General features: G+C 49.5%; 4 protein-coding genes across 6 annotated transcripts in view; 3 read left to right on the plus strand and 1 right to left on the minus strand.

The window, feature by feature from the left end:
• Positions 1 to 1,585, plus strand: part of LOC136520574 (mitochondrial intermediate peptidase, mitochondrial-like) — a 16,536-nt gene extending 14,951 nt beyond the window's left edge. Inside the window, 3 exon segments of the mRNA XM_066514125.1 lie at positions 446 to 496; positions 596 to 761; positions 855 to 1,585. Coding sequence (XP_066370222.1) covers positions 446 to 496; positions 596 to 761; positions 855 to 1,093 — 456 coding nt within the window. The 3' untranslated portion in view covers positions 1,094 to 1,585.
• Positions 1,586 to 4,682: 3,097 nt separating this feature from the next.
• LOC136522829 (probable serine/threonine-protein kinase At1g54610) lies at positions 4,683 to 8,028 on the plus strand. Its single transcript, XM_066516629.1, has 5 exons — positions 4,683 to 5,402; positions 6,419 to 6,736; positions 6,825 to 7,046; positions 7,152 to 7,234; positions 7,325 to 8,028. The coding sequence occupies exons 1-5, from the start codon at positions 4,683 to 4,685 to the stop codon at positions 7,962 to 7,964; spliced, it is 1,983 nt and encodes a 660-aa protein (XP_066372726.1). The 3' UTR covers positions 7,965 to 8,028.
• Positions 8,029 to 14,598: 6,570 nt separating this feature from the next.
• LOC136522481 (probable serine/threonine-protein kinase At1g09600) lies at positions 14,599 to 17,599 on the plus strand. Of its 3 annotated transcripts, XM_066516297.1 has the most exons (5): positions 15,620 to 16,110; positions 16,216 to 16,437; positions 16,519 to 16,595; positions 16,685 to 16,742; positions 16,892 to 17,599. In XM_066516297.1, exons 1-5 carry the CDS (start codon positions 15,775 to 15,777, stop codon positions 17,303 to 17,305), a joined length of 1,107 nt encoding a protein of 368 aa, XP_066372394.1. In that variant the 5' UTR covers positions 15,620 to 15,774; the 3' UTR covers positions 17,306 to 17,599. The 3 variants fall into 3 exon arrangements, with proteins under 3 accessions (XP_066372393.1, XP_066372394.1, XP_066372392.1); XM_066516296.1 differs by lacking the exon at positions 16,519 to 16,595 and adding an exon at positions 14,599 to 14,673 and having other exon boundaries at positions 15,793 to 16,110; positions 16,685 to 17,599; XM_066516295.1 differs by lacking the exon at positions 16,519 to 16,595 and having other exon boundaries at positions 15,622 to 16,110; positions 16,685 to 17,599.
• A 242-nt stretch (positions 17,600 to 17,841) lies between these two features.
• Positions 17,842 to 18,631, minus strand: LOC136522482 (uncharacterized). The gene has a single exon (XM_066516298.1). It carries the CDS (start codon positions 18,527 to 18,529, stop codon positions 18,251 to 18,253), a length of 279 nt encoding a protein of 92 aa, XP_066372395.1. The 5' UTR covers positions 18,530 to 18,631; the 3' UTR covers positions 17,842 to 18,250.
• Positions 18,632 to 19,369: the final 738 nt, after the last annotated feature.

Genomic DNA, 19,369 nt, shown 5'->3' on the forward strand with positions numbered 1-19,369 from the left:
AGGTGCTTGTGGAATAACTGCAAAGGCTCAATCATGGAGATGTTGAAACTCTTTTTCATGAGTTTGGGCATGCCCTTCATTCTCTGCTGTCAGAACGGTATTTGTTCTTCTTAATATATTAGTTCTGCTATTACCTTTACTCTAGTTACCTGGTAGTATATTATATTTGCAGGAATATCAGCATTTCTCTGGTACTAGGGTTTGCTCTTGATGTGGCTGAAACCCCCTCAAACCTGTTTGAGTATGTACAAGTTTTTAGTTTTTACTTAAGATGACAATTTATTCTGTAGCACATCTTATTTTGGCTAATCCAAATATGATCTTTTTATTGTCAACCCAGTTGAGTTTTGTCACATTTACAGATATTATGCCTGGGACTATCGTGTCTTGAAGACATTGCTCTAGATGAAACAACTGGAGATGCAATACCAGAAAGCTGGTAAAGGCACTAAATGCTTCTCGGAATATGTTTCCTGCTACTGAGCTCCAGAGGCAGGTACGTTTTTCTTTGCAGTTCTTACACCACTAGGAAGTAGGAACAGTTGGCGTCTCCTATTTCTTGTTTCACTTAGTGCTGTTATGCTCCCCTTCCCAGATCTTCTACTCTATAATGGACCTAACCTTGTTTGGGGAGCAAGCATCCAAGCCTATGGACACGATTTCCACTGTTGCCGATTTGAGAAGGAAACATACAAGTTGGAAATACGCAGAAGGCACACACTGGCATACTCGATTTACTCATCTCATAACCTATGGTGCTGGTAAGCATTTGAGCTGTCCTCTAGTCCGTGAATTGCATCATTCTTCACTCCTCGTAGACATATAGCTACATCAATTATATTACACTATTGCAGGCTACTATAGCTATCTCTATGCTAGATGTTTTGCCACAACTATATGGCAAGAAGTATGCCAAGAAGACCCATTGTCCCGCAGTGCAGGCAGTGCCATCAGGGACAAATTCTTGCGGTTCGGCGGGTCAAAGGACCCATCATCCCTGCTGAAGGATTTTGCAGGTGATGCCATCATTAGAAACTCTGGGAGTGGAATAATCCCTAACATTGGTTCCTTGTGTAAAGAAATTGGATTGTGAAATACCACTGTGGAGGCAGAGGCTGGCGTCGTTCAGCTTGAGCTAACCTCGAAGGGGCAGAGTCGCTGGAGTTCTGGTGCTTGACCTCTCGGCATACATCGGTGGTGCTAGCGGAAGATGAAGGTGATATATTCTTCTGGGATTCTTGGCAAGATAATTGGTTATCCCTACAGGGTTCTGATGTGAAATTGGATTACACCCCCAGGCATACGTTATCTTCATAGTTTCACCTGCGGATGGTTTTGTAATCTGTCAAATTTTACTAGAGGTGACGCCATGACGGTACCATATTACTCCCGTTGTCTGGGATTTTTCCTTCAATGCTATGATGAAGTGACTGTCGGCCCTATAGGTTTTCCTAGCAATAACACTGATTCATAAGAGTGAAATGGTGACCAGAAGAGTGTGATTGATGCCTTGCTCGTTTCTTTTAAACAAGGAAAAGATTTTGAATGGAGCTCAGCTCTCTATCACCGACTTGAACAGCCTGTCCAAGTAAAGTCGGTGCTTGTTCGTATCACTATTCTACTACAGCAGAGAGTATATATATACTCTCTCCGTGTGGCTCCGTGCCTCCGTCCCAGAAAGAAGCATAGTGTCCTTTTTTTTAAGTATGTTAGGTTAAGCTTGACCAATTATAGACAAAAAGTATTAATAACAATATTTATGATATCAAATAAATATGGTTAGATTAGTTATGAAATATGTATTTTTATATTAAATTAATTTGGAGTCATAAATATAAATATTATTTATTAGAAATTTAGTCAAACGTGAACTACTTTAATTGATGTGTAACTCATAGTTGTATTCTTTTTTTTTTTTTTGAGAGAGAGAGAGTATTTCATAGGACAATGTTGCGCAAGCTGCGCTAAAAAAAAAAAGCTGTTGCTGCTGCAGCGGCTGCAGGTCCTCTCGCAAAAACACCGTGGCAACAGCTGCAAGTGGCTGACGAACTGCCCTGCGAAGGCACCTTGTCTATGTTGCCCACGGAGGCTAACACTCTTAGTGATTGAAGTGATTCGCATGTACTAGAAAATATTGAAATTATTATTCACATAATACAAACTATCACTACTTATGGCTTGTAAAGAAATGTTTTTCTTTCATCATGCCTCACCTTTATTTCCTCTTCTTTTTTAGCATGAACCACCTTCTCTCTTTAAACCTATGTAGGTTCTACAAGTCACTATGACAAGTTTAAAGCACCTACTTTATTTATCCAATCCTGCATGACACTTAGGCTGCTCAAAAAGCAGCGTTGGGGAAGCCTTAACAGCACACAGGACAGCCATCGAGGCATCGTCAGCTGCTGTTCCTTCCAGAAGGTCTTGCGTAACGCAAATTCCACCATCTGCCAATATTCCTTCCGTTCTTTTTGGCCCATTTGGCAGTTCCAGCTTTCTGCTTCTTAGCTGTGCCCAAAGGGTAGGAGTGATGGTGTTGGCGGCGCTACGCGAAGTTTTTGTCAGGTTTGCGGTGGACAGGTACGACGGTCGGGCTCCCTCTTCTCCTGGTCTCCGCTGGGATGGTCAGATCTAGGCCTGGGTTTGCACAGGGTGTGTCCCTAGCCGTTGTTTGCTAGGGTTCTTCCCGTTTGTTGTGGGATGCTATTGCGGCTCTTCTCAAAGCCTTTGGGCGATGGTGCTCTCCTAGGCCTGCGGATGGGGGCTGTTCGTCTCAGCTTTCTCAAGCGACATGGTCGATGGCGGAAGTCGGCGAAAGGCAACGACTCCGGTGGAATCGAAGGCTCTCGGGTGCGTTTGCGAGGGTGTACCTGGGCAGCCAGGCTGCTGGTTGCCAGGCCGAGCGCATGCACACGACTGGTGTTTGGTTATCGCACTCACAGAGCCTGGCTGTTCGGAGATTTTGTTTGGTTCACTGTGTCTCACTGACATGTCCCGTCCGCATGCATGCTGCGCTCGCGCGAGCCTAGCCGCATAGAAACGAAGCCTAGCGGCGTTTCTCCAGGGCCCGGCGGCGACGTCGTATTTGACTCCTGGGAGCTGGGCTCGCTCACGGGCCAAGGCCGCAAACACGGGAGCCTGCAGCCCACGAGCGCAAGGCCGGCCTGAGCCACCCTCGCAAACGCACCCTCAAGGACTTCCTTAGTTCCTTATAACTTTCTTTTTCGCTGAGGGCCTTTGTGTAGTTTGGATGGGGCAGCTTCCTCTCCTGTATCCTTTGCGTATGTGTTCGTATGTGTTTGCGTATCTGTACGTTTTCCTTACCTGGTAATATATGCAACGGGTACTGTGATAAAGAAAAGATTTGTCTCCGTTTCAGGGGACTGATGGTTGTCACCTTCCTAATCTCACGGCTGCCCATCCCATGTGTCAGCTACGGTTTTGGAAGATGGCCGTACGGCGACCCGCAAAAGAAACAGCAATAATTGCCTTGCTTGCTGCTACTAGTACTCCGTAGTTCCTTTCCGTGGCCCGAAAACGCAGCAGAAGCATGGGCACTGTGCACGTGATCGCCAGGTGCAGGTGCAGTCTCTAGTCCCAGAGGGCTCGTGGGCGTGCTCCGGCGCATGGCCGCCGTCGTGCTGCAATCGTGCTGTACAGATTCACGCGGAACGATACATCGACGGCCTGCACAAGGGCTAGTTTTGGATGGAACCCTGGTGTTGTTGCCGGGGAAAAAAGACTGCCTCGATGTTGTGTGTTAAATCATCGTGTTTTGCCTGCTCAGGCTATATCACAGATATGTTGTTTGGTTTGAAATATCTGCCAGGCAATTTGATCTTCATTAACTGTGAATGAATCTAAGCAGGGCAACGTTGCCTGTGGCCAGGCGATCGTTTTTATGTGCCTGGGATGTCTGGACCAGGCAAGAATACAGAGCTACAGGCAAGAATACAGGCAGCATCCAGAAAGCATCCAGGCCAGGCAGTCTGTGTCCAGGTAGTATCCAAACAACCCCTTGGTGCTGCACGGGAGCCACGGTACAGGAGAGTTGCTGAGAATTTTTTTTTTCCCGTCGACTGACGGATAAGCAGGATAGCAGGCAACTGCTACTGAGTTTCTATAAAGAAAAAGGGAAAAATGACTCGTCCTGTGGTACTGCTGTTTCCATCCGTAGGACCCCGTCGTCAAGCCTCGGGAACGCCGCGAGGCTGATGCGTCGCCGAGCCCAGCCCTGGCCTGGCTGCATGGCGCCGCCATATGGCCTCCGCAGCGTTCGCCCTTTTCCGTGCTGGCCGAGCACCGGCCTTGTCTTGCAGTGCACTGACCTTGCCACGACACGAGATTAGATTGCCAGGCAGGTCAGCGGCAATGCACGGCAACGTACGCAAGTCGCAGGCAGGTACACGTACACGGCTGCTGGTATAGGCAGCGACGTCGACGTCAGCTCGCGCGCGCGCAGCGCAGGCTCTGACGCCGCGCGGCGCTCGCAAGCCGAGCCGGCCGGCCGCTGGTAATACTATTCTAGTGAGCGGCGAGCGAGCGTTATAAGCTTGGCGCGACCTGGGGGGCCCGTTCCCGCCTCGTTCATGCCTCCCTCCGTGTCCTTCCTCCAGCTCCACCTCCTCTTGGGCCGGCGCCGGCGCCGGCGCGGGAACAGCAGCGGCGGCGGCGGAGACGGCATGGGGTGCGCGCAGGGGAAGCCCTCGCGGGGCTCGCCCGCCCGCAGCGACGGCCAGCGCGTGGACCGCCTGAAGCGCGACAACGACTACCGTCCCGGCTCCAGCGTCTCCCGCCTCTCCGACCCGATCCCGGTCGCCGCCGCCGCCGCCGAGCGCGCTCCGGCTCCGCTACACAAAGAACACGCCCGCCGAGCCGCTGCCCCCGGCGCCGCCGTCGTCCCAGCGGGGAAGACGCCGGACGCCGACGCCGCGGCACAGCAGGCGTCGTCGTCGGCCGCAACGTCGGCGACGCCGTCGCCGCTCCCGCCACACCCGCCGCGGCGTGACGACGAGCTGGTGGACGGGTGGCCGACGTGGCTCCTGGACAACGTGCCCCGCGAGGTGCTGCAGGGCATCGTGCCCAAGAGCGCGGACGCGTACGACAAGATCGAGAAGGTCGGGCAGGGCACGTACAGCAACGTGTACAAGGCGCGCGAGCGCGGGACGGGGCGGATCGTGGCGCTCAAGAAGGTGCGGTTCGACACGTCGGAGTCGGAGAGCGTGCGGTTCATGGCGAGGGAGATCCGGTTCCTGCAGCTGCTGGACCACCCCAACGTGATGAAGCTGGAGGGCATCGCCACCTCCCGGATGCACCGCAGCATCTACCTCGTCTTCGACTTCATGTACTCCGACCTCGGCAGGCTCGTCCTCCGCTCCGGCCAGCGCCTCACCGAGCCGCAGGTATCGTCGTCCTTCCCTTTCTTTTCTCACATTCGCAGACCATGCACGACGACGACGACGACGGACACCTGGCCATGGCGGCCGTCCTCTTCAGAACTCACTCATCGCTCGTCTTGGATACCTCGCCTGTTTCTGGCCGTTTGTCTTTCCCTTTTTGGACCCACCCATCCATCCATCTGACCGGCCGGCAATGGCCATGTTGGGCACCTTGTGTCAGTGAAGATCGAACGATCGGATATTCCACCGTCTGGAAATAGACTTTCCTATCAAAAATACTGTTTGCCATTGTCTGACAGTGATTGTGTCTGGCATATTGTTAGCACACATCTTAGGTCACATCTATGGTCTGTGGCACATGGGAACCGGTCAATTCAGAGGTACTCTAGTCCTGCTGCTCAAGCTACAAATAAAAATCGTAGCAAATTTTGTAGAGACCATATCACTGTACGGGTAGCTCCCTGGGCACTGCAGCAGGAAACCTGTAGCAAAGTGATCTTGGTCGTTCATGTCACACTGTTCTTTGAGTGACAATGGCAGTCTGCTGTCAATTCTGCCAATGGAGGCGCTGAGGCTGAGAGCCCTGGTTCCTGAACAGTGAAACGCCCAAGGCCTGAATTTCATGAAATTTACTACTCCCTCAATCTCAAATATAAGTGATTCCAAAAATCTTAGAGAGTCAAAGGATCTCAAGTTTGACCAAATTTACACAATAAGATAATAATATTTATGATACCAATTAAATATCATTAGATTCTTTATTAATTATATTTTCATTGTATACATATCTAATGTTATAAATCTTTATAATTTTCTCTATAATTTTGGTTATGCCTTATAATTTGGAATGAAGGGAGTATCACTTTGTAGTTTGTATAGTAAAATATGCACACAGACCAGAAGTAATCTAAGCTAAGCATCTTGAATGTCAATTTTACTTCTTTTTTTTTGAAATTCTAGCAGACTAGCACATTTGAAACCTCTTCTCTTGATGGTTGCCGATGCATGGTCGGTTGCAGATCAAGTGCTACATGCAGCAGCTGCTCGCGGGTCTGCAGCACTGCCACGAGCGCGGCATCCTGCACCGGGACATCAAGGGCTCCAACCTGCTGATCGACCGCCACGGCGTGCTCAAGATCGGCGACTTCGGCCTCGCCAACTACTACGGCGCCGGGCGCCGGCAGCCGCTCACCAGCCGCGTCGTCACGCTCTGGTACCGCGCCCCGGAGCTGCTGCTGGGCTTCACCAGCTACGGCGTCGGCATCGACCTCTGGAGCGCGGGATGCCTCCTCGCCGAGATGTTCTTCGGCAAGCCCCTCATGCCCGGCAGTGGCGAGGTGATCAGCTCATCTCCATCTCGTTCTCGCCGTCGTCTCCATCATGCAAATTTCTTGAGAAATAGTGGTGGGACTTTGATACTTCCAGGTGGATCAGCTGCTGAAGATCTTCAGGCTGTGCGGGTCGCCGCCGGACGACTACTGGCGGAAGATGAAGCTGTCGCCGTCGTTCAAGCCCCCCAAGCCGTACAAGGCCACGACGGCCGAGCGGTTCCGCGATCTGCCGCCGTCGTCGCTCGGCCTGCTCGCCACGCTCCTCGCGCTCGACCCGGCCGCGCGCGGCACCGCCGGACAGGCCCTGCAGAACAGCGTGCGTCCCCTTCCCCTGAGTAACCAAACAACCTCATTACTTCTTGGCCCGCTCCGGCCGGTTCCTGTTGCTCCCTGCTGACAAGTGCTGCTGCCGCTGCTGCAGTTCTTCAGCACGCCGCCGCTGCCGTGCGACCTCTCGGAGCTCCCCGTCGTGTACAAGGAGGAGGACGACGTCGACGCGAGGAAGTGAGAACCGTGGGCGTGAAGAACCAGACAAGCACGTTTCGGAGAACGCCCTTTCGTTGGCTGACGGGTGGTCTCTGATCTTGCGTGCAGGCCGAGGAGACAGCGCTCGCAGAGGCGGAAGGATGGCAAGCAGAAAGCCGAGGAGGAGCAGCAGTCGGAGATCAACAGCGGGTCTCCTCCTGAGAAACAGGCGCAGCAGCCCAACCAGCGGCGGTCGTTGGACATTACCACCCGGGTAAATCCAGGCCAAGAACCAGTAACTAACACAGGAAATCCAGGCCAAGAATCAGCTGCTGCTAATGCTTCCTCCAGCGCTCACGACGCATCATCAGAAAAAACCATCGTCAGCGCCTCATCCAGCACAGTCGCGAACCGGTTTTCGGCTAGCCCGGTCGTTCAGGAAGCGAGCCCGGTTCAGACGGTAGCGCAAGATCAGAAACAGCTGCCGACAGAAAACACATCCCACCACTCGGCCAGCGACGGCGACGATCACGTCAACCACCACCTGGTTGCGGCTCCGGACCACGGCGACGGCGGGGAGGAGGAGGAGGAGGAGGCCGGTGGCGAGCCGCCCTCCGGCATCGGCAGCGGCGGTGGCAGCGTGAACCGCGTCGGCCCGGAAAGCAGGTCGGCTGCCTTCGTGTCGGACTTCGAGGCGGCCGCCGCGGTGCTGCGCGGATCGGACGAATTCCCTTCTTCGAAGCAGTACGTTCTTGTGGATCACCTGTAGGCCGCGCGGCTGTTCTTCTCCAGTTGAGCTGAGCATCCTCTGAATTGTGGAGACCGATGCCTCATATCATTACATGTACCAATAATCATCTCTTCAGAAAAGAAGAATCGTTAGTTTTATTATTCATTCAAGGGTTCTTGGTCGATCCATCTTTGCTGGCTGCTGCCAACAGCCTGCGTCGTTTCGTTTGTGCTCGATCAAGAGAGATATTTCAGTTTTCGCCTTTCTGACGGCTCAGGCCACGCATGCGTCGCCGGCTCCGGCTTCCTTCCCTCCCTGCCCCCGTGAAATATCACCCTCCTGGCTCCTGTGAAGCTCTGACCAAGAGCCGTCCCGTCGCCGTCAAGCATTCCGAAAAAAAACATCTGCAGCCTGCATTCCGGCTGGCAGCGCTCTGGAGGAGTCGCCCATCTTCGTTGCAAATTGGCAGCGCCTCCATCCAGCAGCGACATTGCCAGCAGCCCTCGCTAGCTCATGGTGAGTGGTCTGCCTGTCTGGCCTCTTCGCGCTGTAGTTGTGTCTTCTTGGCTGTGCTACTGACGACGCGAGGCCGGGCGTGGCTTTCCCCGCTGCCGCGCTAGCGCGTTTCCGTCCTTATGTTGTCTGCTAACGCGTCTCCGTCCTTATGTTGTCCGACGACGCTCGTGCTCGTGCAGGCCCTGCCCCCCGCTGTCCACACTCCACAGAAGAGAGATGGCGATGCGGATGATGGCGGCGGCGGCAGCAGTGGCGCTGGTGGCGGTGATGGGAGTGCTGGCGCCCCGAGCGAAATGGCGTGGTGGCAGCAGCACTGAAGAAACATCCTCCCAAAATAGTTCTAGCAATCAGACGCCGGACGCCGACGCCGAGGCCGACGCCGCGGCACAGGCAGCGTCAGCCGCGACGGCGGCGACCCCGCCGCCACTGCCGCCACACCCGCCGCGGCGTGACGACGAGCTGGTGGACGGCTGGCCGACGTGGCTCCTGGACAACGTGCCCCGCGAGGTGCTGCAGGGCATTGTGCCCAAGAGCGTCCACGCCTACGAGAAGATCGAGAAGGTCGGTGAGGGCTCGTACAGCAGCGTGTACAAGGCGCGGGAGCGCGGGACGGGGCGGATCGTGGCGCTCAAGAAGGTGTGGTTCAACGCGTCGGACTCGGAGAGCGTGCGGTTCATGGCGAGGGAGATCCAGTTCCTGCGGCGGCTGGACCACCCCAACGTGATGAAGCTGGAGGGCATCGCCACCTCCCGCCGCAGCATCTACCTCGTCTTCGACTTCATGTACGACGACCTCAGCAGGCTCGTCTTCCGCTCCGGAAGGTGCCTCACCGAGCCGCAGGTATCGCCGTCCTTCCCTTTCCTTTCCTTCATTCACAGACCATCCACGACGTGTCGACGATCACCTGGCCATGGCGGCCGTCGTCTTCAGAACTCACTCATCACTCGCCTTGGATACGCCGCCTATTTCTGGTTGTTGCTTCTGTGGATGTGGTCGTTTGTGTTTCCCTTTTTGGACCCATCCATCCATCTGACCGGCCGGCCAACGGCCATATTGGGCACCTTGTGTCAGTGAAGATCGAACACTCTGGTATTCCACCGTGTTTTTTTTTAAAAAAAATTAGCAGGAGCACTGCTATATCTTATAAGAGGGAAGCAAACCAGTTACAACAATTTGATTGTTACATTATTATGACCACTCAAACTCATAAACATGGAGATAAGAAAGAGGATACTCATGAAGGTAACTCTAGTTTCTTCAAAGCTTTACTGAAGAGACCCAACTTTTCCCTTGATCAGCCCCAGAACTTGGGTTGGTGTTCTCGTTTTTTTTTATAAGTCGACGGAAGGGGAGATGGTCTCCCTCCTGATTTCACTCATTCAGAGTGGCCTCCATAGGCCTGATAGTCAAGGTACATTTTGGTTTTGCGCAAAGCGCTTACATACACACCATCTACTTATGTTTTACATGGCGTTTGCTACCACCTGGCACCAAGTGTTCACAACCTCTTTGTCTGCTTTCGGTACTCTTGCCCCCCATAGAAATGCTTCTGCTTTGCAAGCCCCAAGGTCCCCGCGAGAGTTGTGTGTTCTGTCCTGAAGATTCTGTTATTGCACCATTTCCAAATGTGCTGGCAGCATAAGAGCAAGAAGGTCCTGAAGTGCCGAACTGGGATATATATGGCTTGGACACTGAATCTCCATGAGCTTCTAGACTTGCCATGTAGCCGATGTTGTAACCCTGATCGCATTGTAGAAGCTGCAGGCCGCAGCGCATCCGAATATGATGTGTGCTGGTGACTCATCCAAAGCATGGCAAATTTCACATGTTGCATCATCAACGATTCCTTTCTTCAACAAGTTTGTTCAGCATTGGATGCGCCCTTGAGAGAGTAGCCAAGCAAAGAACTTCGCGCGGGGATGGTGCCTTGTTTTGCCAGACGAACTTGGCCCATGTATTCGGGTTGGAGTCCGCATTCTTTAGCGCACAGTATATGGTCGTGTTCTCGTTGTCCCCTTGAAGGTTCTTCAATTGCGCTCTTTCCAGCTATTTCAAGCCGAGTACATCAAGATGGCTGCCGAGGTTTTCTGCTGAGTTGCTGATCTCCCCTGCAGTGACTTCTCCCACCAGGGTTTCAAAGTCTGCATACCCTCATCAATGAGGACAATGTGATCTCCAAACCAATTTTGAACTAGCAACGAGACTTCCTTTGGAAATGGCGGTGAATGCAAATATGGGCAGCTGTTTCCGCTTCTTGGTCACAAAGTGAGCAGATTGGGTTGCAGGACCAATGCCTCAACACAAGTTTATCAGCTGCTAAGATTTTTGCTTGCACCAGCAGCCACACGAAGAATTTTAGTTTGCCTTCAGCATGAGCCTTCCAAATTGAATTCGCCATTATATCTGAGTAAGATACGTTGAACTGAGCCGGTATACAGACTTTGTAGTGTAGGTCCCATCTGCTGTCCACCTCCATAAAATCTGATCATCTTGGTAGTTGAGTTGTTGGGCTATTCCAGGTCCCATAACTTCACAAATTCGGCCATCTGATGCACGGTCTCCATCCTCCACAGCCACCTAATCCAGTTGTCGTTGAATAGGTCGTCCTTCACCATTTAATTTTTCCTTCAAGCTATGGTGTACTCCCCTCGTCTCAAAATAGAAATCGTTATGGGAGGCGTGCGGATTAAACTTTTTCAACTTTAACTAAATTTATAGAAAATACGTGCAACATTTATATGTCTAAATAAATTTATTATAAAAGTATATTCAATAATCTAACTAATGATACTAATTATGTATTTTATATATATATATATATATATATATATATATATATATATATATATAAATATATATATATATAATCAAAGTTAAAAGTTAAAAGTGTTTGGTCAGGAAGTGAGAATAACCTCTATTTTAGGACTTTGGGAGTACAGGGCAGTAGCTATATCAATGGGAGCTTGACCATCAAGCCACGACGAATGCCAGAACAAGGCTTTATCTCCCCTGCCCGCCGTAACGACCGTTGATGCTCGAAATAGCACTTTGCTCACGGAATTGCAGGGTGCAGCAGTCCCTGCGGAGGGCTCCCCTGCACTTGACCACTCCTGCCACAACCATCTGAGTCGCAGTGCTCGGCTAAATCTCTCCAGGTCAAGAATGCCGAGCCCACCAAGTATTTTTGATCTGGTTGCTTTTGGCCATCTAACCACACAGTGACACCCATTTTGATCTAGTGCACCCCTTCGAGAGAAATGATCTTATGATATTATCAATTTTCTTGATCGTCCATTGTTTTAAGGCGAACACTGTCATGAAGTGCACTAGCATAGATGTGAGCACAGAGTTAACCAAAGGCCCCGTTTAGTTCCAGGGACTAGAGACTAAAAGAAGACTAAAAGATGGACTAAATAACATGCTTAGTTTCAGGGATTAAAAGGGATTAAAGGGCTGAACAAAGATTAAAATATTATTCTTCTTTCTTTAGACAGAGGCGAGGGAGGAGAGAGACGGAGGGATAAGGGCTGTAAAGTTGGTCCATTAGTCCTAAAAAGTCTCTTCCAAGGGACTAGTGGACTAAAGACTAAAAGTTCCTCTAGTCCCTCCTATTTAGTTAAAAGAGACTAAAAAAACTAAAAAATAGTCTCTAGTATATAGTATCATGGAAACAAACAGGCCCAAAGTCAAGCGTCCAAAATGGTCCAGGAACTTGGCTTTCCAGGAGAGAAGCTTGGAGGCTATCCTGTCCATTAGCGGTTGCATATCAATTCCCTCAAAGCTCTAGTGTGCAGCGGCAAGCCCAAATATTTGCGAGGGAAATCTTTGAACAAGGAATGACGTCGAGCAGCCCCTCCAGCTGCAAGGCTGTACAGGCCATAGGGTAGATTGCACACTTGACGAAATTTGTGACAAGACTCGAAGCATGTGCAAATGTTGATAAGATCCGCATTGCCCCTGCATCTCTTGTCTATTTGGATTAAGAAATAAGGCTAAATCATCTGTGTACAATGACACCCGTAACTTAACTGCCCTGTGCTGAACCGACGGCACTAATTAGGGCGTGTTTAGTTGGATTTTTTTTTTTTTTTTTGCTACTGTAACACTTTCGTTTGTATTTGGCAATTAGTGTCTAATTATGGATTAATTAGGTTCGAAAGTTTCGTCTCGTGATTTCTCACCTAACTGTACAATTAGTTTTATTTTTTGTCTACGTTTAATACTCCATGCATGTGCTGCAAGATTTAATGTGACACTTTGAGGTAAAAATTTTTGGAATCTAAACAGGACCTTAGCTAACGATGGCTGTATTCTTGCTCAGCGAACGCCAGATGGCAACAGACTTTCTAGAATAAAATATTGATGACTTTCCCTTTTTGGTTGTCGCACGGCATGGATCATCTCTTTTCGCGCTCCTTTTCTCGTGTTGGGGCCTTGTTTAGATTGCAAGTTTTTTCACTCTCTCTTCATTACATCAAATCTTTGGACATATGCATGGAGTATTAAATGTAGATATAAAAATAACTAATTACACAGTTTGATTGTAAATTACAAGACGAATCTTTTGAGCCTAGTTAGGCCATGATTGGACAATAATTGTCAAATATAAACGAAAGTGCTACAGTACCAAATACTGATTCCTAATCTCAATCTAAACAAGGCCTTGGACTCGATTTTCGCTCGATTCTTTTGCCGCACGGTTGACTCCCTTTTCACGCGCTATTAACTTTTGCTACGTCAACCACTCTCTTTTAGGGTGAAAATATTTTCACATTCTTCAACTAGTCACTTGGGAAAGGAGGAAAAGGGGGGAAATATTTAGGTGGGAGGAGCAAAATAAAAGTAAGTTTTACAGCGTATACTATATTTCATTACGTTAAAAGTTTGATTTTTTTTTTCCAAATCTTGCATAACAGTATAAGTTAGACATATAAGTTAATTATATGATCCTATGGCAAACATGAAACTATGTATGTGTAATAAGTTAATAGTATAAGTTAACAACAGGATTTCAATTTATTACTATGAATGCAAGTTTCACCATATATATTTTTATAGCTATTATAGACGTATTTATCAATATATGCTATGTGTTGATGGATTGGAGCATCATATTAATTTTCTTATTTTTTTTATAAAATCATAGAGAAGACAAAATCATAGACAATACTTTATTCTGATAAAATGCACAACTTATCATGATAACTTTTAAATATTAATTTATCATGACAACTTTTAATTAATTTATCCATGACAACTTTTAAGTGTAGTTTCAACACTTAAGTTATGACAACTTTCCCACAACTTTTCGCGGACAAACTATCACTACAACTTGTAAGTATAACTTTTCTTTGGGCAAACTTATATCAAACTTCTAGCATAACTTATGCGTATATTATAAAATCATAGAGAAGACAAAATTGCAGACAAGAATTTATTCTGATAACATAAAATGCATAACTTATCACGACAACTTTTAAGTATAACTTCTGCAAGTAAGTTATGACAACTTTTCTACAACTTTTTACGGACAGACTATCATTGCAACTTGTAAGTATAACTTTTCTTTGGGCAAACTTCTAACAAAATTTCTAGTATAACTTATGTGTATAACATTTACAACAAACTTATATATTAAAATTATGGATACAACTTATATATCAAAATTGCGTACACACAGTTGGATGTTGTCGAGCATGGAGCTTACGGGGATGATGCCGGGGACGCTCAAATGTGAGGGAGATACTAGGAGAGCCCGCTCGACGATGTCCATGGTGCCATGCCCGCAACCCCTCCAGAATGCGTGCATCTATAGGAGGCCGAGCTATCTTTCCTACCGCGCCGCCTGATGCCGAGTTCATCCCTTCCAGCAGCATGCATTGGCCCAAGCCCTGCATCCCACCAAGTCACATCAGTGTGGTTGTAGAGATCCAATATCCTCGCATCTGAACAGGATAAGTGGATAGGAGACGGCTAGTCAGCGGAGACGGGATGAGAGAGAGAAGAAAGGAAACTCACCAGCTCATGTTCGCGATGGCCCTTGCGCCAACCACTTCCGCCGGTATTGACCTCGCGCTCAAGGCGTGAATCAGCCGAGGCTCTCCAGCGGCCTCCCGGCGATTGATACGCGAAGCCTCCTGGTGGCCGGCGATGTGCGGAGCCCATCTAGAAACTTAGAGAGAGAAAAGATATAAAGAGAAGAAATGCAAAAGAGACACGGATGGATGAAAACGTAAGGTTAGTCTATTGGGTCCCACTGTATGATTACGCCAGTGACTGTGATCGACCGCTCGATTTGAAACGAGTGAATGCTCGTGTAATTGGAATTGGGGTGCTGAACCGGTTGTAGTAGCCTAATTTGGGTGGCCCTGTCAAACATCTTTTGCAACAGGTCAACTGTAACTCAGCTTATTTCAGCTTATTCTCTCTCATAGAACATTATTGAATCAGCTAAAACCAGTCGGAACAATCAAACATCTTTTGCAACAGGTCAACTGCAAGGACAAACAATCAGCGTGTTCGGCTCGGCTTGTCTCAACTTATTTCAACATATTCTCTCTCACATAACACTATTGAATCAGGCAAGTCGGAACAAACTAGGACACAGTAAAAAAAAAAATGTATCAGCCTAACGGACCGAATAGCGACAAAGGGTCGCCCTGAGACCTCGACCGTGCCTGAACCACTTTCCTTGTGAGCTGTTGACAAAAACTGCTGAGGAGGTTATTGAAATTAAAGCCGTCACCCAAGCGCGCCATCGGTTGCCGAAACCAAGTCGCTGCAGCACCTCTAGGAAATAATCCTATCCGATTGAATCAAATGCTTTTTGTGATAGCCAATTTAAAAAACATTGCTGGATGCTTTGCCCTGTGCAGCTCCTGGCAAGGTGAGACCAGGTAGTTCAAAGAGCTAGCTAGTCTGGTTGCATATTCCACCGTTGGCAATAGACTTTCCGAAGCTACACGGACACGGTCGCATTATCTGACAGTGATTGTGTTTGGCATATTGTTAGCACGTGTCTTGGTCACATCTATTGTCTGTGGCACGTGATCTGGTCAATTCAAAGGTACTCTAGTCCTGCTCTGCTGCTCAAGCTACAAACAGTGAATAACCTGCTTCCTGAACAGTGAAACGCCCAATGCCTGAATTTCATGAAATTTGCAATCACTTTTTAGTATAAAACACTGCTGTAGAGGTAGAACCAGTCCAGTCCAGTCCACCTGAAATGTGCACACAGACCAGAACTAATCTAAACTAAGCTTATTGAATGTCACTATTACTTTTTTTTTTGAAATTCTAGCACATTTGAAACCTCTTCTTTTGATGGTTGTCAATGCTCGCTCGGTTTCAGATCAAGTGCTACATGCAGCAGCTGCTCGAGGGGCTGCAGCACTGCCACGAGCACGGCATCCTGCACCTGGACATCAAGCACGGCAACCTGATGATCGACCGCCACGGCGTGCTCAAGATCGGCGACTTCGGCCTCTCCAGCGACTACGGCGCCGGTCGCTGGCAGCCAGCCCCCAACCGCGTCGTCTCGCTCCCGTACCGCGCTCCGGAGCTGCTGCTGGGCGCCACCAGCTATGGCGTCGGCGTCGACCTGTGGAGCGCCGGCTGCCTCCTCACCGAGATGTTCTTCGGCAAGACTCTCATGCACGGCAGTGGCGAGGTGAACTGAGATCATCTTGTTCTCGTTTTCTCGTCCTGCAAAATTCTTGAGAAATTGTGATGGGACGACAAAAGAGCTGCCCCTGCTTTTGTCTGGTGCGTTCAGAAGGATCAGCTGCTGAAGATCTTCACGCTGTTCGGGTCGCCGCCGGACGACTACTGGCGGAAGATGAACCTGTCGCCGTCGTTGAAGCCCCCCGAGCCGTACAAGTCCACGACGGCCGAGCGGTTCCGCGACCTGCCGCCGTCGACGATCGGCCTGCTCGCCACGCTCCTCGCGCTCGACCCGGCCGCGCGCGGCACCGCCGGGCAGGCCCTGCAGAGCAGTGTGCGTCACCTGATTACTTCTTGGCTCGCTCCTGTTCTTGTTGCTCCCTGGTGACAAGCGCTTCCGCCACTGCCGCTGCAGTTCTTCAGCACGCCGCCGCTGCCGTGCGACCTCTCGGCGCTCCCCGTCGTGGTGGAGGAGGAAGTCGGCGCGAGGAAGTGAGAACCGTGGCCGTGGAGAGCCACCCAGGCACGTTGCGGAGAACGCCTTTCGTTGGCTGACCGGTGCTCTCTGATCTTGCTTGCAGGCGGAGGCTGCCGTTGGTTATCCGGGTAAAACCAGGTGTCCCCTTAAATTTGTTCCAGGTAAATCCAGCATTTTTAGGCCCGTTTTATATTACCACATATACTATGAAACTAAACTCTTGCAGGAACAAATGAATGATCCCTGCTTCTGCTATTGTTATCCTGACTGCCTGCTCTGTCTTTGGGCTCTGTTGCTCACACGTGTCCAGGACCAGGAGGATGATGAATGGACTGATGATGAACTGACTGACACGGAGAACTCAGGCCAAGAACCAGTAACTAACACAGGAAATCCAGGCCAAGAACCAGCTGCTGCTAATTCTTCCTCCAGCGCTCACGAGTCATCAGAAAAAACCATCGTCAACGCCTCATCCAGCACAGTCGCGAAACGGTTTTCGGCAAGCCCGGTCGTTCAGGAAGCGAGCCCGGTTCAGAAGCCAGCGCAAGATCAGAAGCAGCTGCCGACGGCAAACGCCTCCCACAGTCCCACCACTCAGGCAGCGACGACGATGGCGAGGACCACCACCTGGTCGCGGCTCCGGGCCACGATGGAGGCGACGACGGCGTGGAGGAGGAGGAGGCCAAAGGCGAGCCGCTGTCCGGTAGCGGCGGCGGCACCGTGAACCGCGGCTCGGAGAGCAGGTCGGCAGCCTTCGTGTCGGACTTCGAGGCGGCCGCTCGGGCGCTGCGCGGATCGGACGAATCCCTTCTTCCAAGCAGTACGTTCTTGTGGACCGTGTGTAGGCCGGGGCGCCGGGCGGCGCGGTTGTTCTTCTCCAGTTGAGCTTGAGCATCCTCTGAATTGTGGAGACTGATGCCTCATGTATCATTACATGTACCAATAAGCATCTCTTCAGAAAAGAAGAATCATTTGTTCATTACATGTAACAATAAGCATCTCTTCTGAAAAGACGAATTAGTTTTATTATTCATTCAGTTCTTGGTCGATCCATCTTTGCTGCCAACAGCCTGCGTTGTTTGTGCTCAAGAGCACCTTTTTCAAAGATCAAAAAGAGATATTTCGGCTTTCGCCTTTCCGTGAGAAATAAACCATCCGAATTCAGATCAGCAAGGTCGAATTTCAACCACTGAAACTGAAAACCTCCACTTCCAAAACAGAGAACACAAACAACTGTGGTGGAAACTGAAAAGCAAACCAGATCAAAGCAAGGGCATGATGATTGATGATACAACTTGATTTGCAGATTGAAGCAGAGTACAACCAACCACCGTTTCTTTCCTGACAGAGCAAAAGCAAACACAAAACACACAGGCCGATCTGGAAAGCAAGCACACTGTGACTTGAGACCAACCATACACACACAGTTCATACACGCACACATGACACATGCCTATAAACATAGCATGTACACAGTAGTGCCTCCATATATATATGCAGCAGCTATTTAGCTTGGCCGTTGGCGTTGCTAGCACACATGTAACTTGTGCGTGCATATATAATTGCATATGAGCATCATGATTCATACATATATATATCTCATGTATATAAATGTGGTGTAGGAGTAGGAGTAGGAGTAGGATGGATTGCATGCAGCTGCAGGTTGAGTTCAGAGGCCACCGTAGCGGATGTCGGAGAACTTGGACTTGAGCCACTTGACGCTGCTGCGGACGGTGGTCTTGATCCGGCCCTGCGTGGCGAACACGTTGTACGCCGCCACCCGGCGCCGCCGCTTCGCCTCCGGGTCTTCGCGGCCGCTCGGCCCGTTGAAGCTGTACGACTTGCCCGCCTGCCCGGGCCCGCCGCCGACGTCCTCGTAGTCGTACCCGCCGCCGCACCCGTAGTACGCCGACGAGTGCTCGTGCGGCACCGACCTGCACTTCTCCATGGATCCTCTTCTTCTTTCTTCTTCGATTTGCTTGCTTGCTTGTGTGTGTGTGTGTGTGTGTGTGGAGGGGAGGGGTGGGTGATGAATGAATGAAGCTACTAATTGAGAGTGGGGAAGGTGATAAAGGGGTGGGGTTTTCTACTTGATTTGTTAGGCGATTTTGCGTCGACAACCTTGTGTTTTGTAGCTCTGCTAAAGCAAGTCCAGTTGGTTCTGCTTTACGACCGGAGAGCATGGATCGATGGGCTCGTGTCGTGTCCCTTGATTAATCATAATAATCATGTAGGTTCCTTTCAGTTTTAGCGCAGGAATCTACGGCCTTTTCAACAAAGTTTTAGGGGCACTAAAGGTTGTATAAGATGCACTATAGAAGTTCATCATAGTTCATGTCTCCTAACCAATAAGGTTTTAAAACCTAAAATAACTTTTTTTTTGGTTAGTCCTTTACTCCTTTTGGAACAAAAACAGTTTCATGGTTTTAATTAATTTGCATCTCGAGAATATACGGCCTTTGCCATAAGGGTCCAGGGGTACGCATCTCAACCACTAGGTTAGTGATGATCATTGTCCTTGTCCTCTATCTATGGTTTTAATTAAAACTTGAGAAAGTTTGGTCAGTTCTTTTCTCTACGATGGTTGATACTTTACCGATTTTGTCCACTATAGGACATCAACTTGTGCTGTAGTGCAGTTTCAAATTTTGCAAGTTACGTGCATAAATTTAATATGCACACAGGTAATGAGAATTAGTTATATTTACTCTGTCTATCCATTTCTAACTGACTACCCATTTATAGACTATAAATTCCATCTGCTCTCTCTGTCTCAAAAAGAATGCAT

This window comes from Miscanthus floridulus, chromosome 18 (genome assembly GCF_019320115.1).
Source record: "Miscanthus floridulus cultivar M001 chromosome 18, ASM1932011v1, whole genome shotgun sequence".
NCBI classification, from domain to species: domain Eukaryota; kingdom Viridiplantae; phylum Streptophyta; class Magnoliopsida; order Poales; family Poaceae; genus Miscanthus; species Miscanthus floridulus.

Bases quoted from the DNA above. Each gene is read 5' to 3' on its own strand.
- LOC136522829 (XM_066516629.1), top strand. From the start codon at position 4,683: ATGGGGTGCGCGCAGGGGAAGCCCTCGCGGGGCTCGCCCGCCCGCAGC. The intron at 5,403-6,418 runs GTATCGTCGTCC...GGTCGGTTGCAG, and splicing joins AGCGCCTCACCGAGCCGCAG to ATCAAGTGCTACATGCAGCA. The intron at 7,235-7,324 runs GTGAGAACCGTG...TCTTGCGTGCAG, and splicing joins GACGACGTCGACGCGAGGAA to GCCGAGGAGACAGCGCTCGC.
- LOC136522482 (XM_066516298.1), bottom strand. From the start codon at position 18,529: ATGGAGAAGTGCAGGTCGGTGCCGCACGAGCACTCGTCGGCGTACTAC.
- LOC136522481 (XM_066516295.1), top strand. From the start codon at position 15,775: ATGCTCGCTCGGTTTCAGATCAAGTGCTACATGCAGCAGCTGCTCGAG. The intron at 16,111-16,215 runs GTGAACTGAGAT...TGGTGCGTTCAG, and splicing joins TCATGCACGGCAGTGGCGAG to AAGGATCAGCTGCTGAAGAT. The intron at 16,438-16,684 runs GTGCGTCACCTG...TCTTGCTTGCAG, and splicing joins GGCAGGCCCTGCAGAGCAGT to GCGGAGGCTGCCGTTGGTTA.